The sequence below is a fragment of the Fulmarus glacialis genome, unplaced genomic scaffold (assembly GCF_000690835.1).
Source record: "Fulmarus glacialis isolate BGI_N327 unplaced genomic scaffold, ASM69083v1 scaffold2892, whole genome shotgun sequence".
Classification (NCBI taxonomy): domain Eukaryota; kingdom Metazoa; phylum Chordata; class Aves; order Procellariiformes; family Procellariidae; genus Fulmarus; species Fulmarus glacialis.
The window spans coordinates 118290-139646 of record NW_009199663.1 but is presented as its reverse complement, the minus strand read 5'-3'; the positions used below and the strand labels follow the sequence as shown (position 1 = coordinate 139646).

Sequence of the window (21357 nt, the reverse complement as noted above, 5' to 3'; positions counted from 1 at the left end):
AAAGCAAAAGCCGTGCGCACAAGCAAAACAAAACCAGCAATTCATTCACCACTTCCCACCGGCAGGCAGGCGTTCAGCCATCTCCAGGAAAGCAGGGCTCCATCATGCATAGCGGTTACTTGGGAAGACAAACACCATCACTCTGAACATCCTCCCTTCCGTCTTCGTCCCCCAGCTTTATATGCTGAGCATAACGTTCTATGGTATGGAATATCCCCTTGGTCAGTTGGGGTCAGCTGTCCCAGCCATGTCCCCTCCCAACTTCTTGTGCCCCCCCGGCCTCCTCGCTGGTGGGGTGGGACGAGAGGCAGAAAAGGCTTTGACTGTGTGTGAGCACTGCTCAGCAGTAACGAAACATCCCTGTGTTATCAGCACTGTTTTCAGCACAAATCCAAAGCATAGCCCCATACGAGCTACTGTGAAGAAAATTAACTCTACCCCAGCCAAAACCAGCATGCTTGGTTTCATATTATTTATGTTCTAGTTAATTTACCAGACTGATTCCCCTCCCTCCCCAATTTGGCTACTAAGTGTTGATCTTTAATAGTTATCATGTTCCTAGTGTTAATGGGTTTTATTTCTTTGGAAAGGTTATTCCTGATGTAATGTCACTGTTAACACAAGGGAGCCTGTAAGCTTTAGAGATTTTGCTTTATTGTGATGTGCTCAAAAATGTTCAACTACTTGCTGTCTTTCCCCTGGGGCATGCTTTCTCTTAACTCAGAAGAGTTAGTACAAGTTCTTTTAAATTTTTGACTGTGTTCTTGCAATTCATTAAAAATACTCCTCAAATAGCAGCTGGCACTGACAAAAAGACCTGGGTCGTCTTCTTTTATCCTTTTCTATTTACTTCTGGATGACTCTAGGAGCTTGAAAATTACTGCCTATTATAAATAAATGCACAAGACCTTGACTGGTAAAATGAGCAGTGAAACAACAACTTAGGTCATATCAGTTAAATGAATTGAAAATATGTATGGTAACTAGCCTGCTAATAATAAGGTACAGTTAATGCTCTTTAGTAAAAGAAAGTAAAATCACTTGAAAACAAACATTGAACAAGAAAATACAAAATTCTGTAAATAATTTTAGTAATCAGTTTTGGAATTGAATTCTAGGCTGAAATAATGTTAAATTATACTATAAATCCTCTGCATCTATCAAACAGTGTCCGTTAAAACAATTTAAAGATATACATATACTTAAATATATATGTGCAATATAGGAATATGTATATATTGCATACATTTTTCTCCATTTCATTCAAGTATCTTTCTTGCCCTGTTGTAGTTATTTCAAAGTTTCTCGGTTATTGTCTTTCTATTAAAACTCTGATAACTTCTTGCAGTAGTTGATCAGCCATCAAGGTTAACTGGGGATAGTGATGCTTTGTTTTGACAGGCATACATGGGGGGTGCGGGGAGGAGCACAGAAGGACTTCAAAGAATTTACTGCAGTGTAATTATATAGCTCAGCTTAACAGGTTGATCTTCGATGATCTATAGAAACGTGTCTCTTAAGAAGGTTACCCAGGCAGGTAACAGCTAATCTACTTCTATTGTCCTTCCTGGAATCTCTGTTCTATGGGTTGTGAGAGAAAGGTAAAATAGGTAATATGTCTAAGGTGTACTGTCTAGGATAATTGACGCAATTCCAATGACCCCAGTCTGTACATCTAATAAAGGTTTAAATTACCTTTTTTTTTTTTCCTTCCTTCTTTGGTGGACTATCTATTTATTCACTACACCATGTTTTAAAGCTTTCCTCTATCCTGTGGGCAAAAGTTAGCATATAGGCGAGCAGTTTCTGGTTTGTATTTTTTTTCATACTTTGCTGATTTCTAAGCTCAGTTCCCTCTCCTATAGGCATATATTATGTGCACTATGTAACAATATTTTGTCCTCTTAGTTAGCTAAAAAGAGATTTCTTAGATTTATTTTACATCCTGAAATTATTTATGTCCCTAAACTTTACCAGCTGGATAAAAACTGGCATATACCTCTATTTCCTGGAATTAGTAAACAAGACAAGCAGAACTAGTACTGTCTGCCACTGTGTATCACTTACACGGGTTTTGTTCTGGTTTTCTGAGATTGTAGAAGCCTTATTCTCTTATTGCTTAACCATGTTTTTCATGATTCCCTCTTATAATACTTGAAACCACTGGGCAGTTTCAGTTATAGTTGATAGGCTGAGCTGTAAGTGTCAAGTTCATAGGAGTTTTATGAAAACGGGAAGCTGATGAGAAAATAGAGAACATGTTGACATACCCACTGAAAGAAAGATTGAGGTGATTTAACAGGCCCTGTCCTTACTGAAAAAGAATTCACCTATGAGTTTGTTTTTTTTGTAAACAGAAATCAATAGGAAGCCAGTCTTCAGAACTATTTATTTTAACACTATCATACTACTATTGCTCAGTATGATTTGTAGTAAAGAAAAAATAACCATGTGATGTGCAGATAACTTTGTGCAAAAAAAATTGTCTACAGCTTGTTCTACAGAATACATTGTCCTCTTCCTGTTGAAGCCAAATAAAAGCATGTCAAAATCAGTAAACAGGTTTGCATGGGGCTTCTTGCCTTGTAGCAATTTCTCAATTTTTATTTTGAGTCTTTGGATGTTAGGCTTGTTTTTTTCCCGGTACCCTTGCTGGAATCGAGGGATTTACTTGAAAGTATTAATTTTTAAAAAATCTTGCATTCGTGACTGTTTAGGAGAAAGTCAGAAAATGTTCAACAAATGTTTTCTTGAAGTTGAAAACCAGACATTTTCCCTCGTTCTGGAGGTTGGTTCCTGCTTTTGTAATGTTTCAAGGTGATAGCACTGTGTATGTGTTTAATACTCAAAACCATGCTATTCTTTGAAAGATTGTTTTCAGCAAGCTCGTTGTCGGTTTTAGCTTACCAGCGCAAAAGACAGATGTTCAGTGTTACACTAAGTTCAGTTTTGTGGTACAGTAGTAATTGCGTTATAGTATAACTTTGTGGAATATAAAGAAAACAATAGGTGGAAGGTTGCACTTTTTTTGATAATGATCACACTGTTGGGAAATTAAACATGTATCATATTCCTTATAGTTTCCAGCCATCCTATCCAAAAACCACTATCTGCTGTAAGAAATATGATTTTAATTTTTTCTCTAATGGCTTTTGCCACATCAATGTTTTCCTGTGCGAAATAATGACTTCGCCCCATGCAACTGCATGTGAAGGGCTATAAATATGTTTAAACAATTCTTAATTTATTTCCTTTTTTAAAACCAGAGATCCATATTTTCATTCATCTAAGTATTTCATGAAGTTATTACTGCTGGAAAATAGGATCAACCTGTTTATTTCATTAGGCGATAAATAACTAAAATATTTGGTATAAGCAGATCTTTGAACAGGTTATTGTTCTAATGCAGTTTAAGTTTCGCTAATTCCATACCTTGCAGTATAACCAGATCAGAACTCTGACTTTCAATGTTTCTTCTTTATGCCTTTTTCACCGGTACAGGAGTGCTATTGAATGGCTCATTTGCATTATTCTGTGCCCTGTAAAATGAATTTATTATGCAGCTTCTCTAAATAGGCTAACCAGTTGTAATCTCATTCCAGTGGTGTATGGGTTTCAGCAAAATATGATTAGTTTTTTTCATAATACCTTAAAATAAACAAAAAAACCTTGGAGTCCAACCTGTCCTTTTGTCGGAGGAGTCTTATTTGTTAAATGGTGTTATTAATCATGGTGGGTAGGTATTTACTTGTTAAATAGTTGAGTAATTTAAAATATTACTTTGAGCACAAGTAACACATTTTGGCCTCTGTTATTAATCATTAAAATACCTAATGAATCAGGATGATAGTTATTGCCCAGATTACAAAAATCTGAACAATGTTCAGATACTGCTACGTAGACGAAGCAGTAAGTTCACCCTACACTCTGAGCTATATGGGTACAAGCCATCTTGAGCCTGGAAGCCATCATCTATTGGCAAATCCTGAGTCTCAGCTAATAAGCTCTATTGAGAGGGAAGGTTAAGCTTGGGCTCTGTGCTGTAAGATGTCTGCCACTTGTGAGCAGAGTTGGTTCCCATCTGTTCAGAGAGGGCATAGATTTAGCAATGCATGAGGGTTTGCATCTATGTTTGTATTTCATAAAGATTAATCCTGACTCTGTTTGCAAAAGCTGCTTAACATTGTTGTAGCTAAATGGAGGCAGTATCTCCGTCAATGTCAAATTTTTCAGCTTTGTGTGTTAGTTAATTTTAGAATGATTGTGATCCATCAGTATGACAAGACTTTAAAAAAGGAAAAGTGGAATTTTAGGAAGCATTAGGCAACATATTTCAGGCTTAAGAAAATATTAATATCACTTACCAGACCCTGGAGAATGCTTATCTGGAATTCTTTGTGTATTTTGCACATGTGTAAACTTAAGCAGGTACAACAAAAGGTTACTGAGATGATCAAAGGAATGTATCCTTACAGGAGGAGAATGAAAGAGCTTGGTTTGTCTAGCCTAATAAATTGAAGACTTAGAGAGGAGAAAGGTTAATTAAGTTATGAGACAAGATTTGTACGAGAATAAAGGGCTGTAAATTGACCATGAACAAATTTATTCTGGAAGCTATGAAATGACCATTAGAATAAGGGTCCAGAATTGTGGAATGCAAGAAGATCAAGTGATCCAGCCAGGACACTGTATACTGTGCCTGCTTGTGACACTGGAGGTGGTTCCTTCCAGGCCTGTACAAGGCTTTTCTGGGTTCCCAAGTCAAGGAAACTCTAAGCTAGCTCAAGTTCTGATGCATCGAAAGTTAGTAAGAGTTTATTAAAAAACTTAATTTTAGGGTGTAGTTTCGTGGCAGCTTAACCAGATTAAGTGCAGACTGTGATGGTCTTGCACTGGACCATGTTTGCCAGCTACACTATTCTGTGGGGACTGGCTTTTGCAGAGCTACCCGGTGACTTGGTTCAGGGAGCAGATGTGACTGGAAAAAGAGCAGAAAAAGTGATCGGTTTCCAGGCAGGTCAGCGCCTGGGGAGAGAGGAATTGTCACAACTCTGGCTTCAAATGGGGGTGCCATGGAAGTGCTCCCGTAGTTTCTAGTATACTTCTCATATTATCCTTCTTCATCCTAAGCAATGTAGACTCCAGAGTTGCTTTGGGCTCTGAACAGACTCTGGGATCATATCTTAACAAACTGACAGTGCCTCTTCCAGAGATCTTGAATTTCAGAAGGAAAGTAGCTGGCTGTTCAGACACTAGTGCTGGGAAATTGCTTCTTGAATAACTTAACAAGACTTCCAGTGTCATGGAAGATGCACGCTCTTTGCTGAATATGTGATAAAATTCTTATAGTAAACATACATTCACAAGGAAAGTGCTTGTAAAAAGAAAGTTCCTGTGCTAGATAGCCTCACAAAAGAATTTGTCATACTTTTTTTCCAGTTAATGGATGCCTACCGCAGTCACACCGCTTAGTGACAGGAGAACTGAATTCATTTGAGCCAATAAAGTCATTTTAATTTGCATGTTCATAGCCCACTCTTCAGTACTCCAAGTGTGACTTTCACTTTTAGGACAGAGCTATGTGGTAAATGAATATGTAGGCCCTTTAAAAGAATATTTATCAACCTTGAAGAATCTTAGTGCCAAATCTTAATAGCATTTCTTACAAAAATGACTGGAATTCACTATCAGATTTAGAGGTAGAGCTGTAGAGATTGTGAATACTCTTCTTCTGAACCTCTTTCCTGATAAAGAGAGGTTAAAGCCTAAAACAGTGAAAACTTTCCCTCCAAAATGAAAACAGTGAATTAAAAATTCCCCAGATCGTAATGCTCTGGAAATCAAATTAATGCAAAAGAACTGTGTGTTTTATTTAATTTAGTCATTTTCAAAGATAAATAATTCAACATACCTTTATGCAATGTTAAAATACCTTTGTTAATTATGCCAATCAGAGGATAAGTTATTCAGGTTTTTGAGTGGTTTTTTTTTTGTTTCAATTGATGTTAAAAAATACAGGAGACAAGGAGAACTTCATGTCCAGTCTCTATACGATTTGATGAAACAATTGCTTTAGGACCTGCTGACACTCTAATTGGAGTCTGCATAATGCAGAATCAGAACCTTACTTAAAGCAGTACTCTCTTTATTCTGCTTAAGTATCCCTCTGTTAATTTCATTTAAATAACTCCCTCATTTAAATCTTGAGTAAAAACCTAAAATCAATAAATAGTTCTTACTGACTTCAGTGAAGACAAGATTTAATCATCTGTCTGCAAATAATTTTGACTGTATGCTGCTTATTGTTTTTCTTTTCCAATGGCTTCCTCCTATCCATTTTTGTGGATCTAGTGCTGCAACACCTGAAGATAAAAGGGGTTTTAAGATTCAAAGATCTTGATCTGCATGATAAAAATATTTTGCCATGTGCAATTTAATTCAGTGTTGACAGTTCTCATTATTCAGATTACTTTTTTCCTCTCACTTCTCAGCTTTTAGGATCACCATATTTTATATGAAAATCTGAAGTTTTGATATGCAAAAATTTCTAGTTCTCATGTTTCCAGAGAAAAGCTCGGAAGCATAAATTTTCAATACTCACTTCCAAGTAAATGAGTCAAATGAATAAAAAAGAAACCCCAAAACCATACTTCCACCCCCCCCCGCCTTTTTTTCCCCCCCCCGAAAACTCTAAACAAAAAAAAAACCAAACCAACCAAAAACTGCATTTCTTAGGAAATGACTCATAATTTTTGAACTTTTGAGATTATTGTTATTATTAAAAATGAGTGTGATTTCTATTTTAGCTCTTCTTTTGTGGGGTTTTGTGTTGTTTTGTTTGCATTCCAAATTACTCTCCTGAAGTCAAAGGTAGAATGTGGTCTTACAGTATATTGCCCTATGAAATGAGATTTGTTTGCATTTATTTTGTGTAAAATTCATGTCTGGACAGATGGTTTTCTCAGGTGTCTGCATTTACATCTCTATTTAAATAAAGCCCTGCACAAGGATGAATTTCACACCACAAGAATATGTACAAAATGTAATTAATTTTCTGAAGCTTGCGTTTTTGTTATAGAAAGTTGGTCTCATACAGGTAGGGTTAATGAAGATATGACAGTGGTTACAGTAAAAGGTGAGAAAATTAATTTCTGGAGTGAGGATGTGGCCAACCAAACATGAATGGAGTTGCTTCATGTGATGAAACTGGGCAAGTCTAAAAGGACATAAAGATTTTGAAATTCTGTGGAAGGTCATTTCAGAGACTAACTTTCAGTCACCAGCAGAGGAGGTAGAGGAACCCTGGCTTTTGAGATGTGGTAATACCCGAAGGTACTTCAACATCAGGGACTTTATTAATTTCCTCTGCAGTATGGTATAAAATTGCTATTCTCTTTTGCTCTCTAATCCATGTTCTATGTGAGCAGCTTTCAGTGCAAATGTTGGGGTCAGTCAAGGCCACCAGCATGTGCATGCTGTTTTATTAATGGAAAATAAAAAGGTGTTTCATAGGCTTGATACCTCATCAGAAGTATAGTTCTAGCCCAGTGACCAAACTTCCACAGAAGTTATCTGAACTAGTGACACTTCCTTATAGTGACTGGTAATAAATTCAGAAAGACAAATTGTTGGGATATTAAAAATGAGTCTTCACCCTGTACATTTCTGAAAAGCAGTAGGTTATGAAAACCTTTGCTTCTGCTTGTCAGCGAATATAGGATCTGTAGGTCTGAGTAGTCCTGGTTTGCTTTTCAGACTTCTACCCCTTCAGATTTTCATGGCCAAATGATGTTTGCTGCATAATTGTCATATTCTTTCAAGAATGTGGCTTTTTTCTTAGTAGCGGGTGAAGGACCCTTTGTACTAATTGCCCAGTACTTACTTGACTAGATGTGTGAACAGTATTTATATATTCTGAATTCTACATATATGACATTTAAACATTATTTTCAGTGTATTTAGCTGAAGGCTTTCTTTAGATAGAGAGCTATCAGCCCATAGACCCTTTTATTATATCCAAAAATATGAAATCTACATGGTGCTTAAATTCAGAATGTATTCTGCTTTGAACAATGTTCTCTTTGCCTTCAACATATATCTGCTTGGCTTATTTTTTCAAGTTATTTTTAAAGACTTTTTCCCCAGAGTGAAGAACCTCAACAGAAATTATTTTAATGAGATAGACATTTAGTTCAACAGAAGAAGTTTCTTTGTGAGAAAAATAAATTAAAAGAATAATTGTGCTTTTAAAAGATAATTAATTAAAAACTCTCAGTGTAGTGACAAATTTAACATCTTGTCTGATATGTTGAGAAGAAGAAAGTGCCTGGAATTGCACAAATAGAATAAAATGTTCCATTTCACAGCAAGGCTGAGCCTGAGTCTTGTAATTATTTCAAAGGGAGTAAAGGTCATTTTCTATTTGCTACATCTGTATTATGTGAGGCTTCTGCACCAGGCTTACAGAAGTTAACTCATGACCTATTTAGATTGCCCAGATTTCAAAGTCAACTTATACTGTCACAAATCTGATAGAGTAGACATATTCCCTTCTCTTAAGTACTGTCATAGATGATGTCCAAAGCAGGCTTTTTATTTATAGCTCCGTAAGACAAGAGTTTAAACTTTAAGATGCCAGTAGCTGGGAGATCAGAACATGATTTGCCTCTTACTTGCTGTGTTAATCCTTTAGGAGAAGAGTTGTTTGTAGTTGAATTTCAGTATGTACTGCTTGGGCTATTTTTCTGGTGTGGGCTTGTTATATAACTTTGCTTCTGTTGTTGCGTGCGTCTTGAGATTGGAAGAATTTTCCTTCTGCTGTGATTGCATTTTTATGCATATTCATTCAGTAACACCGTGAGTCAGAAAGATAGGTACTTTAAAAATGCACCTGTGCACACAGAAAATGTGTGCAGAAAATGCATGTGTGTCTTTCTGTGCATGTTACTATTTAAATGCATATCAGGCTATTCTTTTTTTTTTTTCTTCTTTTTTTTTTTTAGAATTGGTAATCAAGTTTTATGCACAATTTTGAGGACGGGCTCTGAATATGTCAGTTCACGTTTGCAGATGTCTCATACTGGAAGACTGAAGGGGGACATGTCCATTTCTCAACCCCTATAAGGTCCAGAATCTCCAGTAAAATCAATATATCAATGTCAATAATTGAATAACGGATTAGGCACTGTGTTTTTAAGCCTTTGTAAGAAAGACAGCAGTTATGTGGATATATAGAAGTGAATAGTAGTCAAGTGTATTACTTGAAGTCTTTCTCTTCTTTCTTGGCTAATCCTTCAAAGGGACAAGCACAGGACAAGTCAGGATGGAAAGCAAAGGCATCCATCTGCTGCATTTGACTTCCACCAACCTAATTGTCATGAAATATTTTGGCTGTTTCTCACAGTCTGCTAGCACTTCTAGCCAAGCTTTTATAGCAAATGTCAGTGACATGAAACAAATGATCCAGCAGTTGGTTTCAATAAGAACTACTAATGCAGACCAGGTGGGATATTGCTGCCTTTGGTTTTTATAAATGGGATCACATAAAACTTACAGTGAGTGTGAAGTGCTTGAAGGGAGAGAGCAGATAATGTATTGCTCTGATTTAGCAAATGGACTATGAGTGGTGGTTAAGAGGGAAACATGCAGATGTTAAAATTTTGTAGGACATCTCTCTAGGACCAGGATCAGCATACCTAGATGATAATGTGGTGGAGGTAGAACTGAGAAATGTGTGAGATGCTGCTATTGGGTTGGGAGGAGTGAGAGTGCAGTTTGTCACCTGAGCTGGTGAAGAAGAAAGGAGGCTTCAGCATTCACCTGTGTGGTATAGGGGAGAAATTGTCCTCACTTTATAGCTGAAGAGCTTTATTTACAAAATTGTAATCACATATTGAGGCTGTCTTGAGTAAATAGACCCATTTGTACAGGGCTACGTGAATTTTAAAGTGAATGTCATTCAGAACCACTGTTTTTGCTTGACCATTTTCTTGGTCACTATGTGTGCCCTCTCTCCTTGATTTTAATTCGGCTGTCCAACAAGCAGCAGATTGGCCATAATAACTTTGAGATCAGAGTACTCTGTACACCAGCTGAAAGTCAGGTTTTGAAAAACATCTTTGCAGGTTCTGAAGCAGAAAGTACTTTTGAAAATGCGGCTACACATATATGGGTTGAAAAATACAAATTTGGCTTTTCCTACTCTTGAACTTGCTTCCTTTTGCCTCTTTCTTTAACCTTTTATGCTTTTTAGTAATTTTTTTCTTGCTGCCTCTTTGTTGGACATTCTTACCCCCATGCTCTCCTTTAAAAGTTGCCAAGAAAAATAGTCTTTCAGGTTGTTTACATTTGTTAGCAAAGAAGTTCTTTCATAAAGAAAACTTCTGTGATGTGAAACTTCACCCTTGAATAAAGAATTCTTTCTGTAACTTGGTGATCAACTTTCTGAAACTGGGTTGCAGACCCTAATTTATCAATTATTTAAATCAACTTTAAAGTGCTTAATTTAAGCATATATTTAAGCCTAGCTGTATTCACCTGTGATTTTAGGAGCAATGTTACATCCTATGTTTTCACGGAGGCCAGTAATATCCTTTTATTGATAATCTGAACTGAACTTAACCTTGAAAGCTACTATTTTGTGATTTCCATGCCAGCCAAACTGGCAAAAACCTTACCTAAAAAAATGTTTAGCAAGATTTGAAGGGAAAGTGTGATGTGATGGATATTTTGTTTTATGAGCATGGAGCCCAATGTTTTGTTTTATGAGCACTGAGCCTAAACCCAGTATCATTCCCAGAAGCCAACGTGATGGATGAATGAGTGGATGTTAAAAGTCCATTTCCTTTTTTCCCCTCAGGTTCTGCTGCTTGCATGTGCAGAAGATTTAGAATGTGTCCCTGGATTCCAGCAAAAGGTTTTTTATATTGAACAGCCATTTGAATTCACAGAGGACCAGCCAGTCCTGAACCGTATGTTATTTTCATATACTACTATTGTGCAAAAATCAGAATTGCTTATGTATTCATATCACTCCTACCATCTATCAGAAAGCTTTTTTTTTTGTACACAGGGTTTTGAATATTGCCATAACTCTGTCTGGGTTTCCCTGCATTAATCCTATATCTCTACAGACTTTACTCTGTTCCATGTATTAGAGATGGCAAAATACTATATACAATCATTTAGGACAGTATGAATATTGTGAAAACTTAAAATCATCCACTTTTTAAAAGTAAATTTACTCTTAATTTTTTTATAGTCTTTCCTATAATCTCGGAAATCAGGGCTTGCCTATCAGCATTTCACTATTAATTCATCTCTGCAACTCAGATTTGTAAGCTTATATCCTAGAAGCTTCATTCAAAGCCAGTGCACGTCCAAGTCTTTACATGAAATTCAGAGGAGGCTGGATGAAGCTTGTGATCATCAGTGATAGCAAATTGATACTACGTGTGTTGTACAACTGGAATATTCAGTAATATTTCCAACGACCACGTGTCCCATTATAAAATCCGATCTGGCACTGTATACTCGAAGCATTAAACTGAAAGAGATTTAACTGTCTTTCAGTCCTGGTGTTAGTTCATTCAACTACTTTAGTGAGCGAGCATTACAACTTGTTCATTCAGTTCTGTGGCTTTGGGACTTCAAGACTGTTAAACGAAGGCAGTACCTTATCCAATGGCCAATGATTTTTAAGACTTAAAAAAAGATACTAGGTGCTGCTATTTTCATAACTTCCAAACATTCTAGCTTTTTTACATGTCATACATAGTAGTTTCTTTGTCATGCTTGGTTGCTTGCTGTTGAACCAGGAATTCTTCTAGGTATGCAGCATGAGAGAGTAGTGCTTGGTATCTATGTACAATATCTAGATCCTACAATGTGATACATAATGATAGTTTGGTGAAACCAAGAAATGCAAAGCAATGTTAGTCATTAAATGCACATGTTTCCTGTCTCAGTTCCCTTCAGATGTTATTACTACATATTGACATATTTTCACTGTTATGCATGTTTGGATGAAGGTGTAATATCTGTGCACACTTGTTTTAAAATAGCACTAACTTTTCAAAATGAAATGTCAGAATTAGTTGCCAGAGTCTATTGAAATGACTCTCTTAAGTTTAAGTCATTCAGCTTTTAACAGGTGCTAAAGCAAACCTTTAGGATAACATTTTTAGTCTAAGCATTTTGGTAAGTTGCTTAGTCCGAGTTGCATTTTCAGAGGAAATTGAGATCATAAGTAGTAATGCTATTCAGAGATGTGAGATTATGATTCAGTTTAGAAGAGAGATTTCAAACTTCTAATTTCTTTAGGCAATTTTGTTTTCTTTTAAATTCTTATTTTAAAGAGTTGATGAACACATCATCCCTATGTGGTTAAAAGTAGAAATTCAGAGAATATATGAAGCATAATAGATTTAATAAGCATGCAAAGTTGAAGACCTATGTAAAGAAAAGCAATATTAACAAGTTAGTGTCAAGTTGAATAAATATAACCTTTGTTGTATTCTTTGGCTGCTTCTGAGCTTTGAGGCTGCAGCGTGTCTGGCCAGACCTCCTGCTGTCCTCTTGCTTGTCCTCCCAAACACCTAAAGGACGAGTTGGTTAAGCCAAAGTTGACTGGGCTCTATGGTGACCCAGCAAATTGCACTCGTATGAAACTAGCACAATAATTAAGATGCCATCATTAATGTAAGGAGGAGGGAAGAGCAGGAGGAGATTTAGAAATGCCTGGAAACAATCTTCGGAATTAAATTATTTTAATAAGCAGACACTAAATTGGCCTAATATGTAATGTTTGACAAAGGCAGACTGTCGATGCATGATTCTGGTTAATTCAATCACTCGTAAACAGTATGTCCTTCATGCAGCAGCATTAAACCTCTGCACAGTTTCTTCATTTTAGCTGTCAACAGAATTGATATTTTTAATTGTCTGTTTGAACACACTTTGCATGCTCTTGCATCTTTTTATACCCATTACCCAAGAGCAGTGTAATTTAGCAGTTGCATTGCAATGTGAGGCTTACCAGGGCTACATAAATTAATAGAGCGAATATGCAAAGCAGGCCTATAGCAGTGATTGCTTTTGTAGTCCCTGATAAGCCAAGGAGCTCCGTAATTCTTTTCTGAAGTGCAATAAAACAGTCTCTTTCTTTTTTTATTTTTCAATTTAAACAAGGACCTACTGTACATTTCATTGCTAGTATCTCCCTTGTAATTAAATATAGGTTATGGCTGGTTCTTACGTATTTATTACTTCTAAATATGGCAATGTTAACTATATTTTATGTTTTCTGATGGGAAGAAGGAAGAGAAGCCTGAACTAAGGGTACAGAATTTTATCTTACTTCTTATTCTAATTTGTACCAATTCTTATCAAAGCCTACTTATAAGCTGGCCATAACAATTACATCACTCCAGTTGTGTATGCGTACCCTCCTTTCTGTTAGTTCCACTGGAATTCTGTTGCTATTTCTTAGCTTTTATCTCATTGTGCTCGGGCTGAACTGCTCTTTTTTTTTTAATTACCATTGCATCTCACTTAACAGCAACCTCCAGACTTGGACCATCTTATTTTCCTAATTTTGTCATTTATTTTTCCTAATTTTGACTTTTTTCTCATCGGGCCCCTTTATCTCTTTATAACATGTTTTCTATGACCACAAACAAAATCAGGCATTGCTCTCCTACTTGTGGTCTGCCCAGTTCTTCTCCCTGAGAACAGTTTTCTTAAACCAGATGTTCCCCTGACGTAGTGGGAGAGGATTCATAGAGTCACTTTCTGGAAATACTAGAGGGTCTGTCCACATAATTACTGCTTCAACAAGCAATGATGTTACTGGATTTTTCTTCCTTATAGCTTTTTTAGTTTAGACCTAGGACCACCTTCTGCGATCAAATAGAGAAGATCATAAAGATTGCTACATTCTTGATAAGGTGATAATTGACAGCTTTTAATTACAGGTTTTACACCTTTCTGAAACATTTGTGGCCATGAAATGCTTCCCCATCAGCAAGCTTGTCTTTGGCAAGGCTGACAGGTCACTGGTAGTGACAGCGCTCTGTCATGCCAGCCTGATAGAAAGTTCCTAATCAGACTCATCAAATGTGGAAATGTAATTGTGTTACATTACATTAATCATGTTTATACTTAACATACATGAGTCTTGGCTTTTGGGTGTATTTTTAATTGACAATGAATCAAATAGTGCACTTGAAAAATTGAGGCAATTAACATAAAGGCGTTGGGTGATGTGTTGTGCATACTAAACTGCGGAATACATTGCCAGGGATTTAAATGTCAAAACAAAGGAAGTTTTGACCCTTACTTGAAAAGCTTTAATTTGGATGTTAATTAATGGCTGACCTCTTCTGTCTCTTACGTGATAGATTACATGTTTCAGAGCTTGGGCTGCTTCAAGATCAGGGCTTTGTCTGTCTGCATTTGGGTACTTTCTTATTCTGTGGATTTTAACAAAGACTTTTCTATTCAACCATATTGAAAATCTTTGTTTACTCATATGATGGGAAATATATTAGTCTGCTTATCATGAACGCTTAAAGGCAGTTCTTCTGTTGCCTGGCAAAGCTGTAGCCTCCAACAAGATTTCCTTTGTTCAAACTGAATAATGCCTGTGGAAAGATCAGAGAAGACCATTCCTACTATTACAATATCATGTGTGTACATGGATCACAGCGCCAATCATGCTCACATCAAAACATTTCCTGTTGATTCTCAGATGATGGCATGTGAGATCTGTGATTTATCGCATCCACTCTTCCCACTGATTATCATGCCATTTGACTGCGCAGGTGGGCTCTTCCTTTAACTGTTTCATGCTATCAATATTACTGCTGTTACTTTCTTGTTTACTCTGATCCATACAGTGTGTGTTATCACACACACTTGATTCATCTCCTCCTGCTTCACTTTTCTTGCAGCTTGTGTAGAGCCAATGTGGCAGCCTAATTCATTATACTATAATATGCCAAACCCTCTATGAAGTTTTAACATGAGGTTTATACACCAATGTTAACTCTTCACAGTGAATATTGCAGGTTTTAGGTAATTGGAACTACAGGTGGTAGTTGTAGCTTGCAAAAGAACATGTTCCAGTGAGGTAAGATTTTTGACTTAGTAATTTCTTGCAGGGAAAACTGTCTAGACTTTTGGGTAATAGCTAGATAACTTTGGATTTTTCACCTATTCAGGTGTACGTATCTGTAGTGCATTCATGTTGAAACGTAGTTGTGGCTTTTCAAAATAAAGTAGTCTAACGTGTTTTGAATTCTACAAACATCTTAAAATTACTTTCATTTCACATAAATCATTTGCTATGTTAAGAAATGTACTACTTTAGAAAATGCTGGAAAAATTACTTGGTTCCTGTGTTGGGCATGTGTTAGCAGGTTCTACAGAAATGTCCGTTAGCTTTTCTACCCAGATAGTGGAATGCTTTTTATACTCTGTATCTTAATGCGCACGTATCCGTGTATAGAACTTGAATACCCAGAGCTCCAGTTCTGACACTTGAATACATGATTAAGACCAGGCATCTGGGACTCTGTTATGCCATGTGGACAGAAATATTGGTCAGGATTTGAAGCCAAGCATTAGGGATCTCTCTTAATCATACTATTCCCATGTAAATGGCTATAGGAAGCCAAACTCATGTTACCAAAATTCCAGGAAATATCTGGAATTGGGGGTATGCAAAATGGTTGCAAAATTGTGGAAGTAATTTTTAAACTGGGAGATTGGGAACTTCACAACATGTTCGTGGAGGCAGAGTGAGAAGGATCTTCAAAGGGAAGATCCTTTTGCACTTAAATACCCAAGGCATTGCTTTTTAGTTGAATTTTGATGCTTAACTCTTACACAGAGGGAGAAAGTTGTCTGCGTATGTATTGCAAATATGTATGGTGACTAAGTAATATAGAACATCTCGGATGTGTCTTTGAATAGATGTATGCAGATTGGTGTTGCAACATAACAGAATAGCATATCATCTGTTAAACTGCTTTCTCACACAATTAAAGCAGTTTAATCATAAAACAAATCAGGAAAAAATGGTTGTTGAGTGCCAGGTGGTCAGACAGTTCCCTTCCAAACAGTGCATGTCAGCTTATTAACAGGACCTGAGGGGAAATGAGTTTAAAATAGACTGATTTTTATGCATATACATTTAATTAAACTAGTTTTTGAAAAGGTAGGACATTAGGCTGAATAATGTGAAAGAATTATTTAGTCTCTGACAAACATCTTCAGGGCTAAGTTAAAATCTCTCAGGGATGTAGTTAGCTCTTGTAGAGTAATGGAAGGAAAGCCATATGTGTTGGTGAAACCTCCTTTTCACATTATAATTCCAAGGTGGAGGAAATGAAGATCTAAACTCAGAAAGTATCTTGTCTGTGTTGTTGAGAAAAGCCATGCAATCCTGGGTTTAAAAAACAAAACAAAACAAAAAACCACAAAAAACCCCCAACCAAACGTGGGGAAGATCTTTGCAGTGACAGTGAATGCTCTGTTGATGGGTTGGTCTGGATTTAGGAAAGTAAAAGTAGCAGATTACTTGGTTTGAGATTTGATTTGTTTCTGGAGACTTTCCAAGAGCCATAATGTTTTTCAGATAATACTTTTTTGAAATACGTGTAGGCTTTGGTTGGCTGAAGCATGCTAGCTGTTCTTCTAATAGTCTAAATCAATGACCAGTTGCTCAGTCTTAGCAGGATGGGTCTTTTGCTCGGTGCAGTACAAACCTTGTATTAATAATGTCCCCAGGTGCTTCAATGGAAGACTTCTCTGTTCATTTCCAGTTGCCAATTCCAAAACAAAAATCAGATGAACTAAGCTATTACTCCCTAACTGATTAACAATGCAGGCCAAGAGGCAGCCTTGTTCTCTGCAGATGTATAAACATATTGGAAGGCCAAAATCTGTCTTTTAGGAAAATGTAGGTAGCTTGGCATTGAACAAACTCAGCAAGGAAATAGTCTGACGCTAATTGCTTATGGTTGACAAAATTTAACAGGGTCATCTTCCTGAGGAAATGAGGGGTAGGGGCACATGACCTCTGGTTATAGTTTAGAGCTGGGGTTATGCCGAAGGGGCTACAGCATCAGCCCAGCTTTGTCAGGAGGAAGCTGTTGTTCATAGCTGACAAACAGATGCAACACAAATTACTACATGCTGAGACATTAATGCATTTCTGTAGTACATAGCTTTGTATTTTCACAGACCGCATTTCTGACAGAATTTTTAATTTGAGGATCTTGGGAAAGCACCATTCAAAAGAATCATGGCTAACTAACCTTTTCCATTACATTTCAAAGTGTAGTGTGGACATTTAGCAAGAATTAATGGGAGTATGTGAGGTTAAATCTTCCTTTAAACATAGAATCTCATTTAAGTTAATGATATCTTAAAGCGTGGAAGTATTCTTGAAAATATTTGCAGATGTAGTTCACAATTAATTCTTAGCTTTTAGGATTTCTCTCTGCTAATCCAAATCAAATTATAACTTTTCTAATGTAATTATGCTCATGCTTCAACTGGCAGTTTTTCTTTCCCCTTGCTTATTTAAAGCAGTCTTTCCTGGACAGAGCAATCTGTCTGTATACATCAGCTATTGTCAGCTTTAATGGGCGCATCTCCTGTTTACGTAGCTTTCTTGTGGCATGTGATCTCTCGGTCTCTCTTTGAGAATAAGTAACACTGGCAGTAAACTCATGAAGTCTTTCAGAAATTTATTAGATTGAGTGCCTTTTTTTCTAGCTGGAGGCTAGTGTTCCTGATTTTTGTCTTATGTCTCTATTCAGCTTCTCCACCCAAACTCTTTCCTCTAGAGAAGGGAAAGAAAAAGTAACTTTTCATGGATTAATTTGAAAACCCTGGTCATTTTGGAATGACTTTGTGCATATTTGTATGCCTTGTACCTACTGCTGCTTCTTGGGCAGACAAGTGAAGCTGTAGATAGCGAAGTGCATGTCATGTTCTGTGATGTGAATATTAATTAAAATGTTTGTGTTGTGGTTTTTTTAATCCCTGAAAAAATATCAACCCTGGTGAATGGTAGCATTTGCTGAAACAAGAAATTGGCTAAAGAAAGCCTGCCTGAAAGAGATTATCTTTAACAAAAATCTGAAATTCCTTTACCAAGGAATTCTTTTTAAACAAGGTGAAAATAAAATTGAGAGCCCTGGAAAGGCCTAAAAGGCAATTCCTATAGTGATCTGGGATGCTGCTTTTTAGACAGGAGCTCCACTTTCAATACTAGCTTTGATTTGTTTCCTTTCTTTAAAAAAAAAAAAAAAAAAAATCAGTGCGGTTTTTTTAAAAAAAAAAAAAAAAAAAAAAATCAGTGCAGCCTTCTCTCTGTCTCTGCTGTGGAGAGAACTGAAGCAGAACGGAGGGGCCTTTAAAGAAGGCAGCAAAAGGGAGGCAGTGCTGGAGCAGCTTACAGGCAGCTGATAGCAAAAGAGAAATTTGACTCTGAAGCTGTAGCCAGCATTGGTATATCTTTGACACTTGTGAAGCACTTGCTAGCAAGTACCGGAACTTAAATGCAGGTTAGACTGAAGTAAATGATAATCTAATTGATGCATGGGACCATTCTGCAGCCAGGGATTCAGGTTTATTTTACTGAAGGGCAAATTGCAAATCTCTTATAGCCCTTATAAACAGCGGCGTGAACCTTTTGGCTAGACCTAGGCTTATGTATAGACTGAGTTGTCTTGTCTTGCAATTTTTGCCAAAATGCTGAAAAGCAGGTGTAGAAAATGGGTGTGTTTTTTATTTTAATTTTATTTATATTCTTTACTAACTGTACTGATAAGAAACACTGTTTGTGTAAATGCATTCAGGCACGTGGGCTTTGTTTACCTTGGTTTGTGTGGCAGTGAACTAGTGGCAACAGAAAATGTGCTCTGGTTTGCCAGAAAACCAAATTGCCTGGTTACAAGTAGGAATCCCGCAGACTTTATTTAGCTGGAATTTTAATTACAGTGCCAGCTGTCAACTCCTACAATAAAACAGTAGGGCGACCACTATAATTTGACCTTTATAAAACATTAACACCAACCTATACAAAAATATAACTTCAACTTTAAAGAATAAATACAGTGGGAGGCAGAATTCAAGGAATTATGAAAATAAAGTGTGCATATAATATTTTTACTTTTAGAAAAAACAAAAAAATACACTAGTGTGGACACCAAAGTGATGTTGGTGTGTATCCATCTTCTGGTCCTCATACAAAAATGCTGCACAGTTGGCATAAGAATCTTTTCATGGTTTTATCATGCCTCAGGGAAAGCAGTCCTGCTGAGAGGCTCAGAATAAAGGATACTATACAAACCATATAGGAAGGGTTGATGTATAAAAATACAGAGCCTGTTTCTTTCCCCAGAAGAATCAGTTCAGGAAACCTCAGGTGCCCGCTTGCTCCCTCTGAATCTTTTCTTGTCACTCACTCTTCTGTCTCCTCTCCCTTGCTGTGTTCCCTGGAGGGGGAGGTATTCACGACAGTCAGCTGTTGTGAATTGCACCCTGGGCCAAGTGCTCCTTTCTCCTGCCCGAGACTCACAAAAGAACGAGGTGGGGCTGAAGAGGAGGAATGGAGTAGGACAGCCTGTGCCCGAGTTGCATGGAAATGTCAATCCAACGGCACTGTTGGAACATGAAATGGGCAACACTGCTGGCTGTATACAGCACCATAAACGGTCACAAATACAAATGCATTTTGAATTAATTCTGGCTAAAATAGTCCCTGAGTCATGGTGTGGCAGCTCACAGTATTTTGTAGTTCTGTCATTATGGAAAGGTGATTAAGAGTGTGCTCCAGGTCTTCCATTGTCTTTAATATCATCCAAAGCACGGTTTAATCAATTTTACCTTTTTTTTTTTTGTGAAACTGAATTGAAGCTGTAAACATAAGGATACTTTAAATGAATTGTTTTTTATGTCCCATAATAAAAATCAAATTTGAAGATGTTTGAATGCCAAGGTTATAGGCTTTTATGTGACCTGAAACATTTTTGTTTTCATTGCCTATGTCACCTTTATTTTGCTGGTTGTTTGACAGGTGAAGCATTAACTGCCCAAATCTATTGTTCTTTAATTATACTTCTGACATTATGTTTCACAATGCATTATATTATGGATAGCTGCTGTTAGTAAGACGCACCTATTTCTGCGATGTATAATGCTATATGCCAGATATATTGGGGAAGAGAAAGGGTAAGAGTGTGTATCAGTTTCAGGACCCAAACTTTCACCAACCTAATGGTTCACAGGTCTACTTAAGGTTAAAACTTGTCTTGAAGAGCTGTCACACATGGATTGGTATGTGTGTACTGCTGTGTGGAACAGCATGATTCCAGTAACTGCTTTGTTTGCATTCAAGGAGAGGCTTCCTCTGCTGTTTCGGTACTTGAGGGAGGTGGGGGATGAAGTATTTGCAGCAGACTGTACACCAAAAGAGAAGAGCCAATGTTCAGCCACATCCTTGTTGACGAAAGAATTTCCTTAGACCTGAAGGCCAGGCAGGCCTGACAGAAACATAAGGGAGTTTCTTTAATTCCTCTGTATGAGTTTGTGTTCAAACATGATGCTGGATGCAAACAAATAAGTATTGTGGTCAGGGAGCTTCCCAGGGACTCATTGTGGCTGAAAGAAAGGCCATGAACTCAGTTGCCTAAGAATCTGTGTTTGGTCGTCTAGTTACTACTGCTTTGGGTTTTGGTTGGTTTTGGTTCTGTGTTGTGTTTTTTTGTTTGTTGTTTTTGGGGGTTTTTGTTCGTTTGTTTTTTGTGCGTGTTTTTCTTTGTTTTTAATCTTGGCTCTTCTAGGCAAAAGTGGTATTCAGCCTGGCTTGTATTTGTGGAGAAACAACTCAAGTGTGACATAGGAGAAAATAGGAAATAGTGATTTTACAATATTTTTCTAGATAAATGAAAGCAGTATTGTGGAAGTTATACAGTATAATTTGCAACCAAAGAGCTCGCTTCATTTAAATTGTTAAAAGTTAGGTTTGTGACACAGGAAATAGCCTAAAATTATCCTTAACAATGGAGCCGATCAGTTCACTCTTCTGATTAATAAGAAAATGCAATGCTCTAAATGTTCTGTAAGATTTGGTGTTTCTTCTGAGAAATGTCAGATCTTATGCAGGTAGGCAGAAGCTTCTTGGCATAATAGAATAGCAGCTTCTGTCGACTGTAAATCAAAATAAGAAACTTTATTAAAAATGATATTATTACTTCTGGCACTTTTATTCTTTGAGACACTATCTTTAATAGCTTCTCCAATAAAGTTAGAAGAAACTGAAATATAGATGCTTTAACACTT

The 21357-nt window shown here is 36.9% G+C and overlaps 1 protein-coding gene across 1 annotated transcript in view; it reads left to right on the top strand.

Annotated features, from left to right (window-relative positions):
• The window catches only part of LOC104073514 (cadherin-13-like), a 207882-nt gene that overhangs the window by 86488 nt on the left and 100037 nt on the right, over window positions 1–21357 (top strand). The window contains exon 2 of the mRNA XM_009573326.1: window positions 10859–10970. Within this exon, the coding sequence (XP_009571621.1) occupies window positions 10859–10970 (112 nt within the window). The remainder of the gene's footprint in view (window positions 1–10858; window positions 10971–21357) is intronic.